Raw genomic sequence first — 19226 nt, 5'->3', positions numbered from 1 at the left:
TTTTATACTGGAGTTGATCTTCCTGACACCTTGGTCGCAGCATACCAACATGTGCGAATGAGGAATGAGACATATTCAAGCACAGACAATGAGATATCCAGCCGTCACAGTAGATCGTGGCTCAAGAACGATCAGAAGTCGGATTCAAACTCGATTGCAGATCACGTGTCCGAGAACACTGATGGGAGAGCCGAGCAAGACCAGTGAGGAAGCACTCTTCACGCCCAGAACGCTCGGCGCATTCGACAGGGCGAAAGACCAGGCAGGTCTTCAGGAGACAGAAAGTTGTTCACCTTTCTACGCCAAGGAAGTCAGAGTATATGATTGTGGGAAGGAAACCCGATGTTTCTGTCGAAAGAGATGCTCGCATCCCAAGCTCCTTTTGCAAACAGGTCTCTGATGCTGCTATTTGCGATCCGCAGAGGCTTCATTTCCGACTGTCATTTCCCTTGCGGCACATCTCCGGTTGCAACAAACCAGCCTTGAGCCGTCTTATGTATTGCACTGTCCTTCAATGTCCATGTCGACCCGACAGGAGCTGCTACGCCTCTCGTTGGCAGGAGATTCACTTCTGCGGTTTTCTGCCAGTGCTGTAGCCACCATGAACAAGTCTGGCAGAATCTATCAATAGCCGAGGCTGGGTTGCGATTGTCTGCTCAATGCGTCAATAGAGCTCCTTCACACATGCAGGTGAATGTTGACTGGGCGGCTGAGTCTCACATGATCTTCATTTCCTACGAGTCTTTCTTACTTTGTTCATCGTTCCTCTGATTTCCCATCTCGAAATCGACCAATTCCGGTATCTCAAACCATTTCAGACCCTTCTGCTTGCCTTTAAGAGCGAATTCCCCATTATTCTTTGCCTTCTACACTACCTTGAGTTCAAGTCCGCGCACTCAGAGAGCTGGTCCACATGGATGACTTCACCGGACCAGACTTCCATCTCAATTTTGACTCCCCTCCCAAGTTTCATCCCCCTGGTACGGAAGATCTCCTTGATTTCTCAGAGTTCTTGAACTTCGACGATGATCCTTCCGTGCCTACCGTCAGCGAGTTCTTTGAGGACGCCTTTGGCAATCATGCTGCGGATATGGGCATGGCTGATTTGGATGCCCAAATGGTGTTTACTGAGGTCAGCCTCAGCAGTAACAGCAACATGGCCAGTCCAGGTAATCCCATCAAAATGCCACAGTCTCCCTTGCATGGATCACTAACATCGAGATAGCCAATTCAGCTGCTGCCGTCCCAAGCTCTGAGGTGATTGTTGCAGTTAGCACTGAGAGCAAAATGGCTACTACAGCCTCTCCTAGTACCAGTACGTCTGTCCAAAAACCCTGAGATGTACTCTTGACTATCACTAACAGCAATTCAGCTGCCAGCCTCCCAGGTTCTGAAGCCTCCGTTCCAGTCACCACGATTTCTCTAGCTGCTACCACCCTAGGCCCAAAAGCCGCCTTTCCAGTCATCACCAACAGCAGCGTGGCGATTCCAGCTGCTACTATTCCCTATCCTGAACACCTCTCTGCAGTTGTCACCACCGCCACTCAGAACCACGCCTCAGCGCAGGCTTCCGCAACAATCCTCCCCGCTTTGGACTTCTCAGTTGTGAATACTGCACTTACAAGGTCTTCAAACGGCCAGGCAGCAGAGGTTTCGGCAGTTACAAGACCAGTCAATTCCCAACAGCTGAGTGCCACGACTACCAACATGAATGACATTTGTCTAGCAACAGCCAGCACCATCATGGGCTCGTCTTCAGGTCCAGTTCCAGCTGTTGCTAGGACAATTCGGCCTGTGCCACACAATTCCCAGATCGCAGCCCCGGCCCCAAGGCTGGCTCTTGAGAACTCAGCTCTGCAGTTTGATCCCAAAGACTTTGGCTTTGCAGCAACATTTCCTGATGTGCCAGCTTCGTCCAAAGATCCTGTGATGGGCGTTGATGAGCTTGATATGCTGTTTAACGACTTCAATGGTGTTCAGCCTGATGCTGCCCAGACCGGTCTCAATGGAAATACCAATGATTTCACGGCCACTCAGTCCCTTAATGTCGGCAGCAGCTTCGAAGCTGTTGTGGGCTCTAAAGACAGCCTCGACGGCGTCCACGCTGGGGATATCCAAACCAGTTTCAACGGAAATTCCAAAACCTTTGCCACCACCCAGGCCCTTTCTGTCGATCACAGCTTCGAGACTACTGCTGTTGTCTCATCTTCACGCACCAATGCTGTGATCAGCGATGCTGAGCTTGAGGCGCTGTTTGGTGATCCAATTCTCATCCGATCTGAGGACTTCCATCCCAACCTCAGCGGCGATCCTAATGCTTTTACCACTCATACACATACACGCCCGGCCTGCAGTACCCCAGCGACTGCTATGCACTACCTAGGTGATTCTCAAACGCTTGAACATTGTATGACTTGTTTGCGCCCGAATTGGCCTATCAATTACCGAGAGCCTGAGAGCCCGAATCACCTACAATCTTCATTCATCAACACTGACGAAACTCAAGAGGCGACCAACAGATTGTCAAAAGCCCTCGATCTTCAGACTGCTCCTCCAAGTGTCGTCACCTCTCGCACTCACAATCTTGAAAATTCTACATTGAATTTTCCTTTCTGCCCTCCCTCCCACCACAGGTCTGAGAGCACTTTCAGTCCTGGCTCCCAGACAACACCACGGAATATTTTTGGTGGGGGCTGGTTTGGTGAAGCAAGCATAACACTTGCAGACGCTATTTTCGACGTGACGGGCGGCAACTCAGCTGGGCCTGGGCCAGCTATCCCAGGATTTCAACCCTTTGGAAAGTTTTCTGTTCCTTGTTCCATCCCAAAGTCTCCGTCTCCAAATACCCAAGGTGGCAAGAGAAAGAGGTCCGAGTCCAACATACAAGGACCAGGCCAAAAACATGCCCGCAAGAATTCCAACAAGGACATGTCTGAAACTCTCCCCTTCCTCTGTGACAGCATGGATGAACCAAGCTACAAGCATGTGCATCAGCGCTCATACGATCGTCCACAGGCATGGCCCCTCGGTGTTGAGAAGCAGTCCAAAAATGGCCATGCGGGACCCTCCGATCAGGTCGCTGCGCACCATCATCAGCAACGCCATCAGAGACATCAGTCCGCACCACAACCCCAAATGCAGCAATCTGCTTGCACGAATCAGAAGCCTGATTGTCCAACTCAGTTCCAAGGCCATCAAAACCTCAATGGCCTGGGAATCTCATACACCGATCCATTCCCTGTTCAGGCACAACCAACCAAGCACAGCCCGTACGCCCACAAGATGGGCCTCATAAACATGAGACCCTGTCCAGCTCCAGCCGTTCAGCAGCAACACCAGCCTCAAGCGCAGCCCCAGCAGCAATATCAACAACAGCAATATAATGCTACCAATCCAGACATCATCAATTCCACCATGAACACCCGAGCCCCGCCTCCACTCGTGCCAGCAGGTCAACCAGCACCAGGCCCTCAACGAGCACCAGCTCAACCAGCTCGTCAACCAGCACCTCGCCGTCAGCCCGCACCACCAGCGCGTCAAACACGCCCAACCCTCAATACACCACGCCCCGTCCCCGCGACCCTGGTCTCGATCTACGCACAGTCGCAATCCCGCTGGCTGCACCGCGACGTCCGCGACCCAATCCCGCCGCCCTCGAAAATCAACCGCGCCACCGGCTTCGACTACCCGATCCCCCGCCCCACCGGCATCCTCATGATGACCAAGGACTACGCCAAGATCGCCGAGGGCCGCGCTGCTGCCGCTCGACGTTGAATCGATGGATAGCCCGTGGGCTGCTCCACGCAAGAAGGCCGACTCAGAAGAGGGAAAGAGTCCACGTTGAAAAGTGGAGAGCGGAGAGTGAATATTGAATAGCGAGCTGATGAGAACCGAGCTCTGAGTATCGGAGATGGGCTTGCTTGAACTACAAGACAGGTCAAGGTTGTGCTTGTTTTTCAAATGTCTGTTTTGGAAAACCTTGAAGGGTGTGGAAGAAGTAAAAAAAGTGATATATGAAAAGGAGCCAAAAGGAGCAAAAACATCATTGGGATTTAATCTCATAGAGTTGTGTTGGATGACAACGTGGGCACGTCAGGATAGCCAGGGCCTGTTTCCCCTCTATCGACGTGGGGACGTCACTTGAATAGAACACTTGGGAGAGCCAGACCAGCCAATACATCAGAATTGTACTATGGAAAGCGTGCTTCATCTTCTTCGTCGTCCCATTTCTTCTGCTTCTACTGCCATCTACATCCAGGCTACCTACACTCCATTACCCAACATGCCCATATCTAGCGCCATGCCCTTCGCGACCTTGCGCTCGATCCAGCGGCGCTTGAATCCCTCACGCGCGAGCTCCCTCGTGCGACGGGACCACACATCCGCAGGGATGCGGCCCCTCACAAAGCCCTCCTGCAGGGCGAGGAGAGCGGCCTCGATGCCGCGTTCCTCGCAGGCCGCGTCGTACAGCTGGCGCGACACCACCGTCGGCGGGACCAGCATCTCATCTACTGCGGGGATGTCGTTTGCCGACGACCGTGCGTGTGCCGAGCTGATGACTTTGTCGGATTTCGCCAGTGAGCTGGACAGTAGATTCAGGTTGGAGGAGAGTGTGGAATGGGTCGCTTGGAGGTTTGTGAGCTCCGCTGCGAGCGTTTGGAGGGTATGTTGCAGGGCGTCATGTTGTGAGGAGAGCGCGGGAAGCGCGGAGGTGGATTGCGAGATTTGTTGGTGGAGGGATTGTGTTACTTGGTAAGAGAGGTGCGCCAGTAGGGCTTCCTTTTCGGGATTCACGGGGATTGGCGGGACGGGGATGTTGGGGTTTTTGGAAATGACTGTGGAGTTGCTGGGTGCTGGGAGGGGGATGTCGAAGGGTGAGTCTAGCAGGTTGGGTGGCGGTGCTGCTTTCGCTGGTTTGGGCTGATGCTGAGGTAGAGGTTGAGGTGGTTGTTGTTGATAGGGGGTTTGTTGTGGCTGCGCATAGTGAGGGCCCTGGTGTTGTTGGTATTGATGCTGTGATACTGGTAGTGGTTTGCTCTGAGAATATTGATGAGGTGGAGGCCGTTCACTGTATACGTGGGAGCCTGGAGATGGTCCCTGCCATGGCGGGTTATTGGCATGAGGCCGTGCTGGAATTCTTGGGTCTTGGCCTGCGGGCAGGGGCTGTTGAGTTGGAGGATGTTGATGTTGCTGTGAATCACCTGACCTAGATGGCTGTGGGTGATATTGCTGCTGCTGCAATGGCTCATAGCCTGGTGCCGAGTGTGGTTCCTGTGCCGGGGTTGATTGTCGGAGACTGCTAGTCCTTTGTGGCATATAGTTCATACCGCTCGGCGGTCGTTGAGTGCTTCCATTTGCATAGGGAGGTTGAGCCCGTGGAATGCCTGGCCTTCCTGGTTGTCCTTCGGATGGCAGTGGTGGAGGAGCATCATATCGGCCTGGTCTCTGTGCTGTTGGCCCGGGTGCTGGACCACTTTGGGCAAAATCTTTAGGCGGTGGAGGCGGTGGGCCTGGCGAAGCTCTTGGTGATTGTGAACTTGGGAAAGCCGGACTGGGTGCTGGATGAGGTTGGATTTCCCGGGGTAAGGGTGGAACAGGCGGAGGGATTGGCTCTGATTGTCTTTGTGGCTGCTGTGTCCTTGACATAACAGGCGGTTCTTTGGCAAATACGTCGGAAAGGATTGACAGAAAATCAATCATATGGGATCGCTGTAGTATGGTCAATACCATCCATTATTGCATTCGGCGATCAGGCATCTCCTGACTTATTCTTGACTTACATCCCACGCATCTCGCCACTGCGCTAGATATGGGTGATATATCTTCCCGTCCAAACTAACGTATTGCCCTGGACGGATGACCATGTCATCCGTGGGGGTTACATATGCCATCGGTGCATCGTAAGGGTATGTATGCGGCACCCATAACGAGACAGGAAACTGATATGTGTTGCCCCGAAAATTCACAGGAATGGTGCCTTTGAAATGCACCAACAGCGCAGAAGCCCCATTCTCGAACGCTGCATTCTAATTCAGCATGTAGGTCATATCTTCTTTCCATCGCATCAACGCACTGTAGACATCTGTTCGAGGCCCGAAGCCAGGGTATCGACTGAGGACATGTGCAAGATCGGAATACGTTCGGTTAGGATCGTGATATTCCTGTAAGGCAGTCAGTATGATTACACGATGTATGGCCCAGTAGTTCACCTACACGCTTCAAGACATCATAGAGCCAGCCCAACGTCTTTTGTGGCACGCCGCCTGCCATTGATGCCGCAATCAAAGTATGTTTGGGATCGAAACCATAAATCCGCAGTTGAGAGCTTCGGCTTCTAATTGGCCAAGATTCTGTCGACGTCACTGATAGTCACATGATCAGGCTGAGTGCCAGCCTTGTGTCACGGAGGCCTCTCGAGAGGTAAACCATGGAGGGGAGATGGAGTTAAATCATGGACACGAAATAATGTCACTTCCTTCTTCTACCGCATTATTCTTCGATTTACATTCAAAATATCAGCCGCTTGCCTACCACGACTGCCACATAGCTTCAACGTCCAAAACACGTCAGTCCCTTTGCCTCGATGTGCCCATAATCAAACCTTTCTCTAGGCAGCCCTGACGTGTCTCTTAGTGTCCCTGGAATGAACTCTGTCCGTTATCGTCATGAACAGAACGTCAAAAACAAACTGGAACAAAAGCTATGTTACTTATTCTCGTCTATGAACTTGTATAATAGTCATAACAATCCACCCCGCATTTGCACCAGAAGCTGTGCATATCCAATCTATGCGGTGGCGGTGATCCAACTGGTATGCCCGTTATGCAATTGACTGGGAGTTCCATTCGCTTGCATTCCCTTCGGCAACCCTGCTGCCCGTCCAAAGGGTTTTCCAGCGGCAACCACCATCGGGAGTGCAGCGGCAGTGACAGCGGCGTGAATTTCTGCCTCCGCACCTTCCGGTAAGGGGAACAGTGGTGACCGAACAGTGGCATCATTGAGAATCCCCCGAGCGGCCAGTACATGCTTCAATGCTACAGTGCCTTCCATATGAGAGCCACGATGATAAACAGGTTTTGTGACTGGTAGAAGGCGATCATGTGCTGCACGAGCCCGCACATAGTCTTTGGCCTTGCCAGCATCGATCAATTCCAGAAGTAGCTCTGGTGCGATATCTCGATAACGAACTAGCATGCCATCATCGTCAAAGGCCGTGTGTAGCGAGTATTCCTTGTGACAGGTCAGAATTTGGAACTCAGGACGCTCATCATGGATGACAGTGATCCCTGTGTCCCATCGGCGCGTGTTGCGTACCCATTCTTCCTGGCGAAGACACCAGGCAAAGCGGAAATTTCGAGCATGGTCTGTAAGCTGTTTGTTGTCTTGGTGTTGGAGGGATATTGAAAGAGAATAAGAGCCGTTTTACAGACCTCATAAACACGTCGATAGCGGTCTTGTGGAGCTCCCGGTTGGTAGCCAAAGCGCACCCAGCCATGGGATGGATATAGAAAGCCTGCTTGTGCCCCGGTTTCTACTGCACGTTTGGCTTCCGCGGAGACAACTTCGGGTTCCTTCTCCAGTGAACCCCGCTACGATGAGGATCTTATGTCAACTGAGTTGACAAAAGCTCCGATCATGGCGCATTGTTCCTCTTGGGTGAGGAAAGTACCTTCACCAGCATGGCCTAGGACAACAAGACCTTGGACGCCGTCGATGCTGCCAAGCCATGATCCGAGACGGTAAATTGCCTCGTAGTCGGCTTCGCCGTTGGCAAGAACAGTGTGACGGGTGCGGGAGTGAGGCCCGTGAGGTCGAGCATTTTGATGTTTTAGAATGTTCAGTGTTGGAGGATCTTGCAAAAGCATTGACAGAGAGGAGTGATTCTCAGTGATAGGGTCAATGGATCTGATTGAGCTTTCAAGGCTGAAGTGTTGATGATGTCTCAACCAAGAGCAATTGGTGGGTTGGTGCCGCCTTCTCCTGAGCTCTGACCAGTCAATTCGCACCCTCAACCAAAAGGCCCAGTGCAATAAGCCGAAGAATACGAGAAGCCATACTGCGACATCTACCGTAAAAACCACGAAGAGCTGCTTCTCTGGAAAATTGGTAGGAATTGGTTGACGCCATTGACCAGTCGTAGGATCCGGTTCCAAGTTGAAGGCTTGTCTAACGTTGCCTCGTTGATGCCGTGTGGGGATCGAGGTGCCCAACGTTCATCCCAACGAAGCCTCAGCTATTATTTATTTTTGCAATCTTCCCTCTCGGTCGCAGGAGTCTCCTCAAAGAATGAACGCGATATTTCGAACACAATATCAACAACTTCTTCGTTGAGGTCGTCCGCTGCCCTGTCGACCCAATGTCCTAGTAGTAGAGATTCTGCAATCCATCAGAAGCCCCATCCAGCTGCTGCCTTTACAATCGTTAGTCCCAGCTCTATTGTCTACTTGGAGATATCAAACACAGGCAAGTCAATCGACTCCTCCGGAACACAGTGTCCACCATTTTGATGCCGGGACTGATGCCGTGACTGAGGGCGCCATTGCTCTAGATAACCCCGGCGTTGTTTGTGCAACTCTCCATCAATTTTTGAGCAAGCAGGACAGCGATAGTAGCGGTCGGAGCCGCCCTTCAGAACACAATACCTAGAATGTCTCCATTGTTGATATACGGTCAATGTTTTGACGCCTCGGGATATCAGGTAGCGAGGGCGATATTGAGCGAGTGCTAATCGCTACTCATGGCTTACGGCTTACAAGCAATGAAACCATTCGCTCCTGCAAGGCTGCAGCGCCATCGTTTATCCTCGTTAGGTGCAGACGCCAGATAGAACAGGACCCCAGTGTCTGAGGCATGAGCATGAATGTGGCTGGTAGGAAGCTACGAGGAACACGCCGAACGCAAATCTTAAATAATATAGCCGAACGCACATTCCTTCCTAGTCGAGCGTAGCGCTCTCCTGGCTAACAAAGTCTGACGTAAAGGATCCTTGCTCCTCTCGAGGAGAGGCAAGATGTGAATCATCTTTCGAGTTCCACTCAACATCGGCAAGACTGAAATCTTGACCTGTTTGGGACTTGCTCCAGATCGATGAACTGCGTATGAAGGAGGAAACTTCAGAATTGTGCTGTAATCTCTTGCCACGGGGAATGGCAATGCAACCAGCGTAAGGTTTATGCCTGATGCTCATGCATTTAGCTCAGACCCATAGCTACGGGCGTATACGCTATTACATTGCGCTCTATTAGCATGTTAGAAAGGCTAATCCCCTCAGGCTATATATGTCTATCGCCCTCCCCCTCAGATCAGCTAGTCTTGCTACAGCAGCTCTAGAGTTAAAGAGTCTCGAACGTCAGATTACCAACCATGGGCATGGAAGAAGCCCTTCCAGTTCGGCAGCGAGAAAAGCTCAGAGACGAATTACTGGCAAAAAAAGACCGATTCGTCCTTGGTATCCCTAAGGTTGAGCTTCATCTTCATCTTGAAGGGACATTGACGGCCGAGCTACGATGGAAGTTGACTCGAAGAAATGGAACCACGCTCAGGATTGCCAGCCATGGTCCAGAGCTTACTAGTCTGGAGGACACGCAGGCTGCAATGGACCTGCTCCGGCCAGATCCTAGTCGTGTCAACAATGACGAAGAGCGATTTCAATTCTTTGAGGCCTATTACGAAGGCTTTGAGGCTGTCAAAATGAAGGAAGATTTCTTTGATTTGGCCATGCACTATCTGGAACATGCTGCCAAGATGAATGTTCGTTACTGTGAGCTCTTCTTTGATCCTCAAGGCCACACAAGTCGCGGAACTTCTTGGCAAGTAATGATGGATGGTTTCCGGGAAGCTCAGAGAAAGGCCGAGACAGACCTAAACGTATGTGTCTTCCCATCCACCAAACAGTGTTCTGACAACTGACCACTAGAGATAGGTGTCATCAGCATACATCATGTGCTTCCTCAGAGATCTCTCTCCAGAATCGGCAATGGAACACTACAAGGCAGCACTGCCCTACCGCGATATCATCGTAGGCATCGGTCTGGATTCAAATGAGGAGGATCGACCACCGAAACTTTTTGACGAAGTCTTTTCCCTGGCCAGACGTCATGGCTTCAAGCTTACAATGCATTGCGATGTTGATTCAAAGAATGCACACGAACACATCAAACAGGCCGCATCTGCTGTTGCAGGTAATGGACTTGACCGTATTGACCACGGTCTTAACGCTGCGGAAAACCAGGACTTGATCGACCTGATCTTGAAGCGTGATTTAGGCATGACTATCTGCCCTTGGTCATACCTACGACATACGACGTTTGCTGAGCTTGGCCCGAAGATCCGTACCCTGTATGATGCAGGAATCAAAATAAGCATTAATAGCGACGATCCAGCATACATGGAAGACTGCTGGATCTTGGAAAACATACTACTGGTGAAGCATCTGTGCGATTTCGACGACAACGACGTTGCTACCTTGGCAAGGAACGCTGTTAACTCATCCTTTGCAAAGCCTGCCGTTAAGGAGAAAATCCTGCAAGAGATTGACGTGGTTTACAACAGATTTCACCCTCCACAGTGAACGTATCAAGTGCAGAGCCGTACGGTGCCTTTCACTAGAATTTGGTCTCAGACAGCTCCAATTTCATAGACGAGAACCTAACCACTGAGTTGTGTATTCGGTGCCGGTGTGCCGTCTATCTACTAAAACAACCACACTCTGAGCTCTCCTGAAATATCCTGTCACAAAAAGGCAACCGTAGACGGCAAGCCACTGACTGTTGCCTCGGTAGACGACGGGATCATTCAATATAATATTAGTTTGCGCATGCCAAGGTTGGTGTTAAGCGGACCAAAGAACGAATCCTTGCCTGACTGCCATGCCTGTTCTAAGGCATCTACGGCAAGCTTCTGGTGGAAACAGCCAAGGGTACTGAAGTTCTCATACAGTTCATTTCGTAGCCAGGTCTTGGTGTGGCTATCCTCGCGGAGTAGCAACAAGCCAGCCTGGAACAAAGGCCAAGATGTCGAATACCTCCAGCTTGATTTGGAAGGAATAGAACGTGCATGAAGAAAGATGCTATCGCTCAGGCTTGCCGTATCGAAAATATCATCGGGCAGTCGGAAAATTCGAACCAAGTACAGTAAAATGCCGATCCTCCATACCTCGTTCAGGTGACGGCGGTATTCAGAGTCGGCAGACGCAGCCCAGTCCTTGACAGCATTGCCGATACCTGTGGCTCTGCGGACGGTGTTTTGAGACGTTTCTTGGTATTTAGGTTGGGATTCATATAGTACCACAACGTCGGCGAGGTGTTCGAAGAGATCAATCGGGCAGTGGAACACGTCCAGTCCCCACAATCTTTCTCCTGACGGCGTTCTGAACTTGTTCAGTATGCGCTTGATATCTTCGGTGGCCAAATGTGGCATTCTCGGGTTTGTGGTCGCTTCCATAATGTCAAGCCTGCTATATTGTGAGTGTTGAGACCAGTATATACAGGAAGATACTTACCACGCTAGGCGCTGTTCAATGAAACTTCGCTCTGTGTCTTTAGTGTCATATAGTCTTATAAATGTACGCGCGGCTTTGAGGTGTGTTGTGAATTCGACGCAGTCTCCTGAGCATACCTCCGCGGCTGTTAGAAAGGCGTTCCGAAATGTGGCGGCTAGTACATACATCAAGCTGCGCGAGCAGTAACATGCAAAGCAGACGAGCCAGATCTGGCCCGTCTGGGCCGCTTTCAAGCTCTGCTCGCAATAGTTCCGTTGCTTTGAGCCGTAAGTGGAGGCTTCGTCTATGCAACCGGTCGTCTGCGAACCGGTTGGCGAGGTGACATGCCGCTGTTGCCGCTACTACACATCTCATAGAGGGGATAGCCCTGGTCATGGGTAGAATATGATGGCTGCAAGGCGTTTCAACTGGGCCGTTGCCGAGGTTGAAGGCAGCACTGATCTCAAGGGCATCTGGGATATGGTTAGCAGCGCTTTACATGCACATCATCTTGGCATCTTTATACAGTATCTGACCAGATCCTCAAGATCATCATGCGCCGCCATTGTGATCATGGGAACTATCCAACATTGCTGTTGTCGCCCGCAGAGGCCTCGAGACGTCGCACCCTGCACGGTAGGGCGGTTTGATCGTGTCACCTGTTCCTGGATCTGCGGCTCTGCGTTCGATGCAGATTTCGTCAGGCGCTGAGAATGTGCAGAGTTCGCCACTTTCCTCGCCTTCGTTGTCTTGGCTTTGCTTGAATGGCGCAATTTCGGAGTAAGAAGTACGTCGTTCTCATGGTTAGGAAACTCTGGTGTCTGGTCTACCAAGTTTTCCCTCTCGACAGTAGCATTGACCCACCGCACGACGTATCCCTCACATTCTGCACCTCGTAGGCTACAGTTTACACACGTCGGCAGTCTGCGATCGCATTTTCGGCCACGACGGCGGCATGTCTTGCACGCGATTCCGAATAGACTCCCCCGACTCATAACCCAAAGTGGTCAGAATTTCAGTCGCTTATCGCTCAGTCGTTAGGTGCAGAGCTGTTAAATTAGTCTACTCACAGTATGTTAAGTCATAAATACACTGTGGGATAGGAGAGACTGTGGTAATGCAGTACCGTCGTAGTTTGTGCTTGAGTGGAGGGTACGTGGGCCGGTCTCTATTCCACCGAGGGGCCCGAGGCTGCAGCACCTTAACCCGGACTTCGCCCGGAGCAGATAAGGGTGCAATGCTCTAGTCTAGAAGGAGTCACGATTTCAGTCGGCACCCCGGCGCCGCCAAGCGAAGTAAAAACTACTGAGCAAACCTCTCTTTCGGGTCTAGGGTGATGCCGCCTTGTGCTCAACCCCCAGTTCGTGCGACGTGGGTGAGAGATCACCCGTGTCGCATTATTCGTGGGGCCGAAAGCCTTTGGCGGGGCTTTGGCGTTTATCGTCTATGGTGCTGAAGCCTCCGCCAGCAATCTTGCCGCTGCAGTGTCATGCCGCTTTCTCTACCCTAAGGTCTCCTCAACTTCCACGCTCGTCGCTTAAGACTCTTTCAAATCGACAGCCCCATAAAAGGCACGCATCTACACCTTCCTGTCAGTGATTAAAATTTCATCACGTGCTCTTTTCGGGTTTCATCGCTGTGATCTTCCTGGACGATGTCGTGGCCACCAATTAGGGTTTCTAGGTTTGAGTATCTGAGATTTTTGTGCATCGAGTATTGTAGAGTTCGTACGCGCTAAGTAAATGTTGGCGCCAACATACTCATCTTTTGGCAAACGGGATCGGCCCTTTGTATCTCATCCGTCTCCCAATTACCCTGTCGCTGCTTGTCCGCTTCGCCTGGATAATTCACCTTCTGGCTTATACAGTAAGCCTCTAGCGCCAAGTCAAGGGGTGAGGGTTTGGCGTATTCTGTATCACAATCATATGGAAGGTTATCGACCAAAACGAAAAAATCATCAAGTTTATGGTTCTGGCATGTACTAGGGTTTGTGAATCTTCCCAATGCTTATTCCACACTCGCTCGTCCTCACGTGGTGTAACAGCCTTGTCATCCGTCGGCATAGAGTTGTAGCGCAATCCTATCAGCCACTGCGCGACCAAGTGTCAGTTCCATAATGACATCGCATTCTGAATCCGCTTGAACAAGAAATGACACACATGAACGGAGAAGAGCCTCACCTGCCTTTTCTTTCGCGTACAAGTTGCTTGTGCTCAACCCTTCTATGATGCTATGAGAGCTCTCTATAGGGAACATTTTTGCGATCCCCACATCATTCATGCCATTAATACGTACTGAAGGGAACGGCGTCAAGCTAGAGCCATTTGGAAATAGAGCTTGCCATTTGCCTTCCACTACCCTCAATTTAACACCAGTCATTTTGTAAATGATATCCGGCAGCGTGGGTCCACCCATCGTAACATGTAAAATACAGTCACCAGTCGGGTCGGCTGGCACTGTCATGCGGACGCAATTTGTTTTTCCTGGATCAAGCTCTTTCGGCATGCTTTCTAAGTATTGCATGTGAGAAACCTAGCCCAAGCGATAATCAGTTGCGGAAAGAATAACTTACCCTTATCCTCAATGGCCTTCTTTAGTCGGAAAATAGCATTCCTCTCTCCCTCACCATAAATTGGGACTATAGCAACGTCGAAAATACCTAGGAGGGAATAGGCTTTGTCTTCTACCTCTGTTGTTTGGCGTTTGGCTGCCCATCTGAACTTTTCTTCGACAGGGAATTGAGATAATGGAACTCCCTGTAGAGCATGAAAAGGAATCTCGGTGACCGTGCGGAGAAGTCCTCCCAAGGTTTTCTTATCGCCAAGTATTTTACCTTCTCTAGAGAAGAACTCGATAGCTCTCGGGGCCAGGAGCTCCTGCAGCGTCCATCCTCTTGTAAACCATTGACTTTTGCGGAACGCTGGCTCCCATGACTTGCGCTCAGCACTTGCTGTCATCGAAACGTCTGTGAGATACACGTAGCACTTCTTGGCATTCCGATACCATCTGAACATAGAGTTGATCGCTTTTGAGAGCTCTGTAGCACTCGACTTGTCAATACAACAACTATCAATCCAGAAGTAACTCAGGCCGTCTACTTTTGCCTGTTGTCCACAAAAGTCGATCTTATGATATCCAGCCTTTTCACTACCAGAATTCTCCATTATGTCTTTAAAAGTAACTTCCTCGTTTGAAGTTGCCCATCTATGAGAGAGAATGACATAGGCTGGTACTTCAAGCTCGGGAAAAGCTGTCAGGTAAGGTTTACCGTTAGAGTCAAGACTTAAGAGGTGCATGTCGAAGATCTTTTTGTCGGACGCTAGATGAAACACAATTTGAGGTGCGTTTGCAAGCAATAAATTTACCCAGCCTGGTTGAGGAAAAGATGAAAGGCGAAAAAGAATGCAGGCTAGGATGGAGGGCCCTTAATTACAGGAAGAGGCGAGTCAGCAAGACATAGTTTCAGCCTTGAGCACACAAGTCGGGCGATCGGTGAAGTAACCCGTAGATAATTGCTTACGTGGTCCCTATAGTGGGCAATGTACGGGCCTCGGGGTACGGAAGCCCAACGTTCAAAGTCCCTTTTAGAAGATCCTTCTTGGAAATGGGACATGCAGATTGGAGTCTTTCAGAGTATTTGCTGTAATGCAGAAAGTGTCACCAATAGACCAGTGTAAATATCCTAGTGCAGTGCTGCAGCTGGGCGTCACGCCAGGGATGCCCCGCCCACTGAGCAGTAAGATTGAGGCCCTCATCTTCCAAAGCATTGGCGGCAGTAATAAATAATTCTCTCCACTCAGCGGTAAGTTCCACTGCACCGTTGAAAGCTGCCAAAGCCTCACAGCACACATGTGGAGAGCTTCCAATCACCCAACCTGCCGCAAGAACTGTGTGGTACTCTATTTGCTCTAAGGGATTCCACCCTACTACTAAGTTTAGTAATTGTCCTCTTAGCTAATTAGCGTAAATCCGGAGCGTTCTATCTTTATATATTATTGTTTGAGTGTATATGGCTGTTTATCCTAGGCTACCTCTCCTAGTGGTTTCGGGAAGCTGGAACCTACATATACTAGCAAGTAAAACACTACACAGTACATACTAATTCGTCACTACTTCTACATTCTACAGATATATCTCGAAACGCCAGAACAGTTAGGATGTAACTAGTTCTAGGAGGGAAATTGCCATAATATATAAGTTATACGCCAGGGCTAGGACAAGTTCCCTACAACATCAGATGTTCTAAGATCCCATCTCACCTGAGTAGAATCTGCTGGGAATCTGTTTGTCCTGGGACAATATGCCTAGGACAGATTCAAGCCCGGGACCACACATCCAGGCTGAGACCGAATTCTAGGATGTCTGTCGCTGCGGGAGGCGGGTTCTACGTCCCGTGGCCCATAACCGACCAACTGAGGTTGTCTCTTCTTGTGATCAAAGGCGCCCAGGTGGGCCGACCTTTGAAGGCATACAGACTAGGACACAGCGATTACCCGCAGGAGCGAAGTCTTGAAAAGAATGCTTCTTGAAAGGATTTCTTTAAATTTGTCCCTCCAGACCTTAGACAGCACTCAAGCGGACGTGATTTTTGCTGGACGTAGAAGAAGGTATTATGCAACTGAAGATGGATACGGTCTACATGACGATGGAGACGATAAAGCTGACGGGTGAGGAAGGCAACGAATAGATTCAAGGGAGTGTCAAACTCCCGCTACGAAGCCCCAGGCTAAGATTTGTCAATCAATCCGTACATCGAACGGGAGATCAACATTACTAGTTCGGCGGAGAAGGGGACAACTATCCTTTCTCCATAACCACATTTGCCCATCGGGAAACTTTGATACTGTGGAAAATTTCGTTGGAGAGACGATCTCCATGTGGGAACATTTTTGCGTGAGAACGATTCAGCCTGGCTACCCAGCGATATTATTGGGTGTATACTGTGGTAACCCTTCCTATGCCAGGCCGGAGGTGTGCGGCGCCATACGTTGGAGAACTGTGTTGCGACAACGATCTATTCACCTCACTGTTTCCGCGCTCGCTAAAGTACCTGAGTTGTTAAAGAGAACAACTGGCAAAGTAAAAATACCATCCCTCGGAATACAGTAGACTTTTGGGGACTTGGCCCTGAAAATGAAATCCCTACAAGCGAATTCCTGAAAGGAGATTTCTGAAGATTACCTTTTGGGATGAGAATATCGCAAACGAAATACCTGCACACAGGCCACCACTTATCATAACAGAGACTTACAATCTTAGCAGCTGAAAACGCGCTCTTTAAGAATGAAGTCTCTACAAGAGGAGAAATTAGAATTGTAGCGATGTTTTACTGAAAGAAAAAGTGAAAGAGAGAGGAAAGAACAGCTCCCTATATTGAAACTTCCCTCTGGATGAAAACTCTGAATTGATGACATCTGGGTAACCATTTCGGTTTTACAATAGTAGGGTGCTTTAATCGGTGATTAGCCACACCATACGACTAATGAGCCGCGTTGAGTGAGAGAAGCACCTCGACATCCGAGAATTCAGTCATGATCACACCTTCCTCGAAGAAGAGTCTCAAAACTGAGTTTCTAAGTTACATGGGAATCAATGTGCAAACTGCAAAATAAGTCCCAGGTGCTACGCTGAACACGTCAGTGCAGTTCACACATAAAGAGGGAATGGTCGGTGCGCCTCTAATTTTGGATCGTCGTTGGCGCTGCACTCAGCGCAAAAGTTTGAAGCTGAGCGACTATAATACGAGGGTGATTGGGGTTGAAAAGCGGCACGGCTGGGTGAGGAGCAAGTAAGCTCCGAGCAGATTTAACTTGCCTTTTGCTGCCAAGTGGTCCACGAAGACTATCTGGACCGTGGATCGAAAACAATTCGCGATATCATTACAACATCCATGAAGTTAGCTAGTGCATGCTGTCGTATGAAGGGGCTTGTGATCCCGAGTCAAAGTGAATACACATAGGCCGGTGCTGCCAAAGAGATGCGAGCTTCGTTTGATTCCATACACTGTAGGAGGACCAAGCCGTACATAAATATGTCAAAGTAGAAGCAGGCAACATTGTCGGTCGAAGTTCGAACCAGTAAGCCGGGCTTCCTCAAGATCTCGTCAAAGTATCTGCATTCGAAAACACGCCTCCACAGAAGCTGCACAGCCTTTGTAGACCAGCCTTGGTCCTGAAGTAGCATACTCTTGCTTCTCCTCATCATTTCACCCTTCTTCAGTAGCTGTTAGCATCCCTCGAAATGACTTTGGAACACCCCATGAACACTACAGTCCACGGCGGAGACGGATATGGCTGATCCTACGAGCAACGCTCTGCCTGATTCACGATGAGGAACGAGCTTCGGTTCATGCACGCGAATACGCTAGACCTGGTCGTGGTCATGGTGAGCTGGAGGTCATGGCCATGCGTGAAAGGATCCCACTCCTGCGCAAGCTACGAGCTGCCGAAGCATGGCTCGACAAGAGGTTGGGTATCGAGATTCGAGACCACAGGCGCGGATTGCATTCCCGAGAATGAACGTCGACCTCCGAGCATCCTTTATTGTATGTCAAGTAAAGACCTCTTATCATTTATTGACGAGATTTTTTGGATGTCTTTCTTCTGGTTTCCATTAATCCCACCTGGAACGATATCAATGGGTCTTTTGGATCCCATTTCCTGATTGTCTGCCAATCACTCGATCCTCATCACTGTTCTCGAATTAGCTACAGGCGCTATCGTACCTACATTTACGGCAACGTTTTGTGCCCTTACGGGCCTTCGTCAGATCGCGATGGCTCGTTACGCCTTCGGAATATGTGGCGCCAAAATCTATGGTTTGGTCAACATAGTTGTCAATCTTGGCTTCGGTACAATCGCCCGCATTATTGCAGGTCAACTTATCAGCGCTATTACCGACGGCAAAGTTGCAATCGGCGTTGGGATTATAGTCCTGTGCGTCGCAGCGTACATCATCTCCTTTTTCGGTTTGCACGTCATTCACCTACACGAACAGGTCGCATAGAGTCTGATACTGATTTCGATTTGTGTCCAGAATGGCCAGTGAAGTATTTCCCACCTGCACTTGGCCTCTCATACTCCGCCTGAGCCAATAGAACTGGCGCTGCGTTGAGTTATTTCGCCCTCATGTTTGGCACGTCTACCGGCTGGTGTTCGTTGTCGGGTCGCTTACATTTATTACCCTGCAGACATCAGTAAGTGTCGTTCTCGGAATGACTTGGTTTGGTGTGACTGTTCGCACTGCTATGTGGTCGACGCGGTCATTTTGGGTTGGGTTACCGCGACTCTCGACCAAACCAGTGAGAAGAAAGCGGCCGCATTATCTACTATCAACAGGTTCGGCAATGCTTCGTTCATCTACATTCCAGTAAGTGACCTTAATACATTTTGGGTAACTTTATAGACTGACACAGAATTGAGCACTTGTATCCACAGAATCAACGAGGTTGACGTTGAAGAAATCCCAGAACATATCGTTGCCATCACTGAACTGTGTAAAGCCAGATATTGGCACTGCGTAAGGCATGAAAATCTCATGTTGGTACATTGCTGCAGAGACATTGTTGTTCTGAATAGAAGTGGCCGTCCCCACCGCTCCTGTTGCTAAATCATCGTGTGAGATCGATGTACCTTGGATGTGCTCTGCCTCGTCCCGAGAAGCGCACTCATACGCACCTACGAGACGGGCTCACCGACCGTGGGCCCTCTTGACCTTCATTTAGAGTATGCCAGGAGCCCGTCGCAGG

The 19226-nt window shown here is 50.0% G+C and overlaps 7 protein-coding genes across 7 annotated transcripts; 2 read left to right on the top strand and 5 right to left on the bottom strand.

Annotated features, from left to right (window-relative positions):
• Positions 1-4263: 4263 nt before the first annotated feature.
• Positions 4264-5646, bottom strand: A1O9_05304 (uncharacterized protein; the record flags this gene model as incomplete). The annotated part of the gene is made up of 1 exon (XM_013404523.1): positions 4264-5646. The coding sequence occupies one exon, from the start codon at positions 5644-5646 to the stop codon at positions 4264-4266; it is 1383 nt and encodes a 460-aa protein (XP_013259977.1).
• A 380-nt stretch (positions 5647-6026) lies between these two features.
• A1O9_05303 (uncharacterized protein) lies at positions 6027-6270 on the bottom strand (the record flags this gene model as incomplete). The annotated part of the gene is made up of 2 exons (XM_013404522.1): positions 6027-6161; positions 6214-6270. 2 exons carry the CDS (start codon positions 6268-6270, stop codon positions 6027-6029), a joined length of 192 nt encoding a protein of 63 aa, XP_013259976.1.
• A 516-nt stretch (positions 6271-6786) lies between these two features.
• Positions 6787-7865, bottom strand: A1O9_05302 (dihydrodipicolinate synthase; the record flags this gene model as incomplete). The annotated part of the gene is made up of 3 exons (XM_013404521.1): positions 6787-7371; positions 7431-7589; positions 7623-7865. The coding sequence occupies 3 exons, from the start codon at positions 7863-7865 to the stop codon at positions 6787-6789; spliced, it is 987 nt and encodes a 328-aa protein (XP_013259975.1).
• A 1498-nt stretch (positions 7866-9363) lies between these two features.
• A1O9_05301 (adenosine deaminase) lies at positions 9364-10570 on the top strand (the record flags this gene model as incomplete). The annotated part of the gene is made up of 2 exons (XM_013404520.1): positions 9364-9867; positions 9923-10570. The coding sequence occupies 2 exons, from the start codon at positions 9364-9366 to the stop codon at positions 10568-10570; spliced, it is 1152 nt and encodes a 383-aa protein (XP_013259974.1).
• A 224-nt stretch (positions 10571-10794) lies between these two features.
• Positions 10795-12045, bottom strand: A1O9_05300 (uncharacterized protein; the record flags this gene model as incomplete). Its single annotated transcript, XM_013404519.1, has 4 exons — positions 10795-11452; positions 11501-11616; positions 11666-11952; positions 12006-12045. 4 exons carry the CDS (start codon positions 12043-12045, stop codon positions 10795-10797), a joined length of 1101 nt encoding a protein of 366 aa, XP_013259973.1.
• Positions 12046-13528: 1483 nt separating this feature from the next.
• A1O9_05299 (uncharacterized protein) lies at positions 13529-14775 on the bottom strand (the record flags this gene model as incomplete). Its single annotated transcript, XM_013404518.1, has 2 exons — positions 13529-13989; positions 14052-14775. The coding sequence occupies 2 exons, from the start codon at positions 14773-14775 to the stop codon at positions 13529-13531; spliced, it is 1185 nt and encodes a 394-aa protein (XP_013259972.1).
• A 3410-nt stretch (positions 14776-18185) lies between these two features.
• On the top strand, positions 18186-18484 carry A1O9_05298 (uncharacterized protein; the record flags this gene model as incomplete). Its single annotated transcript, XM_013404517.1, has 1 exon — positions 18186-18484. A coding segment is annotated over one exon (299 nt), but the record flags the coding sequence as incomplete, so codon positions are not given.
• Positions 18485-19226: the final 742 nt, after the last annotated feature.

The sequence above is a fragment of the Exophiala aquamarina genome, assembly GCF_000709125.1.
Source record: "Exophiala aquamarina CBS 119918 chromosome Unknown aczIA-supercont1.4, whole genome shotgun sequence".
Taxonomy (NCBI): domain Eukaryota; kingdom Fungi; phylum Ascomycota; class Eurotiomycetes; order Chaetothyriales; family Herpotrichiellaceae; genus Exophiala; species Exophiala aquamarina.
This window is presented reverse-complemented; position numbering and strand designations above follow the sequence as displayed.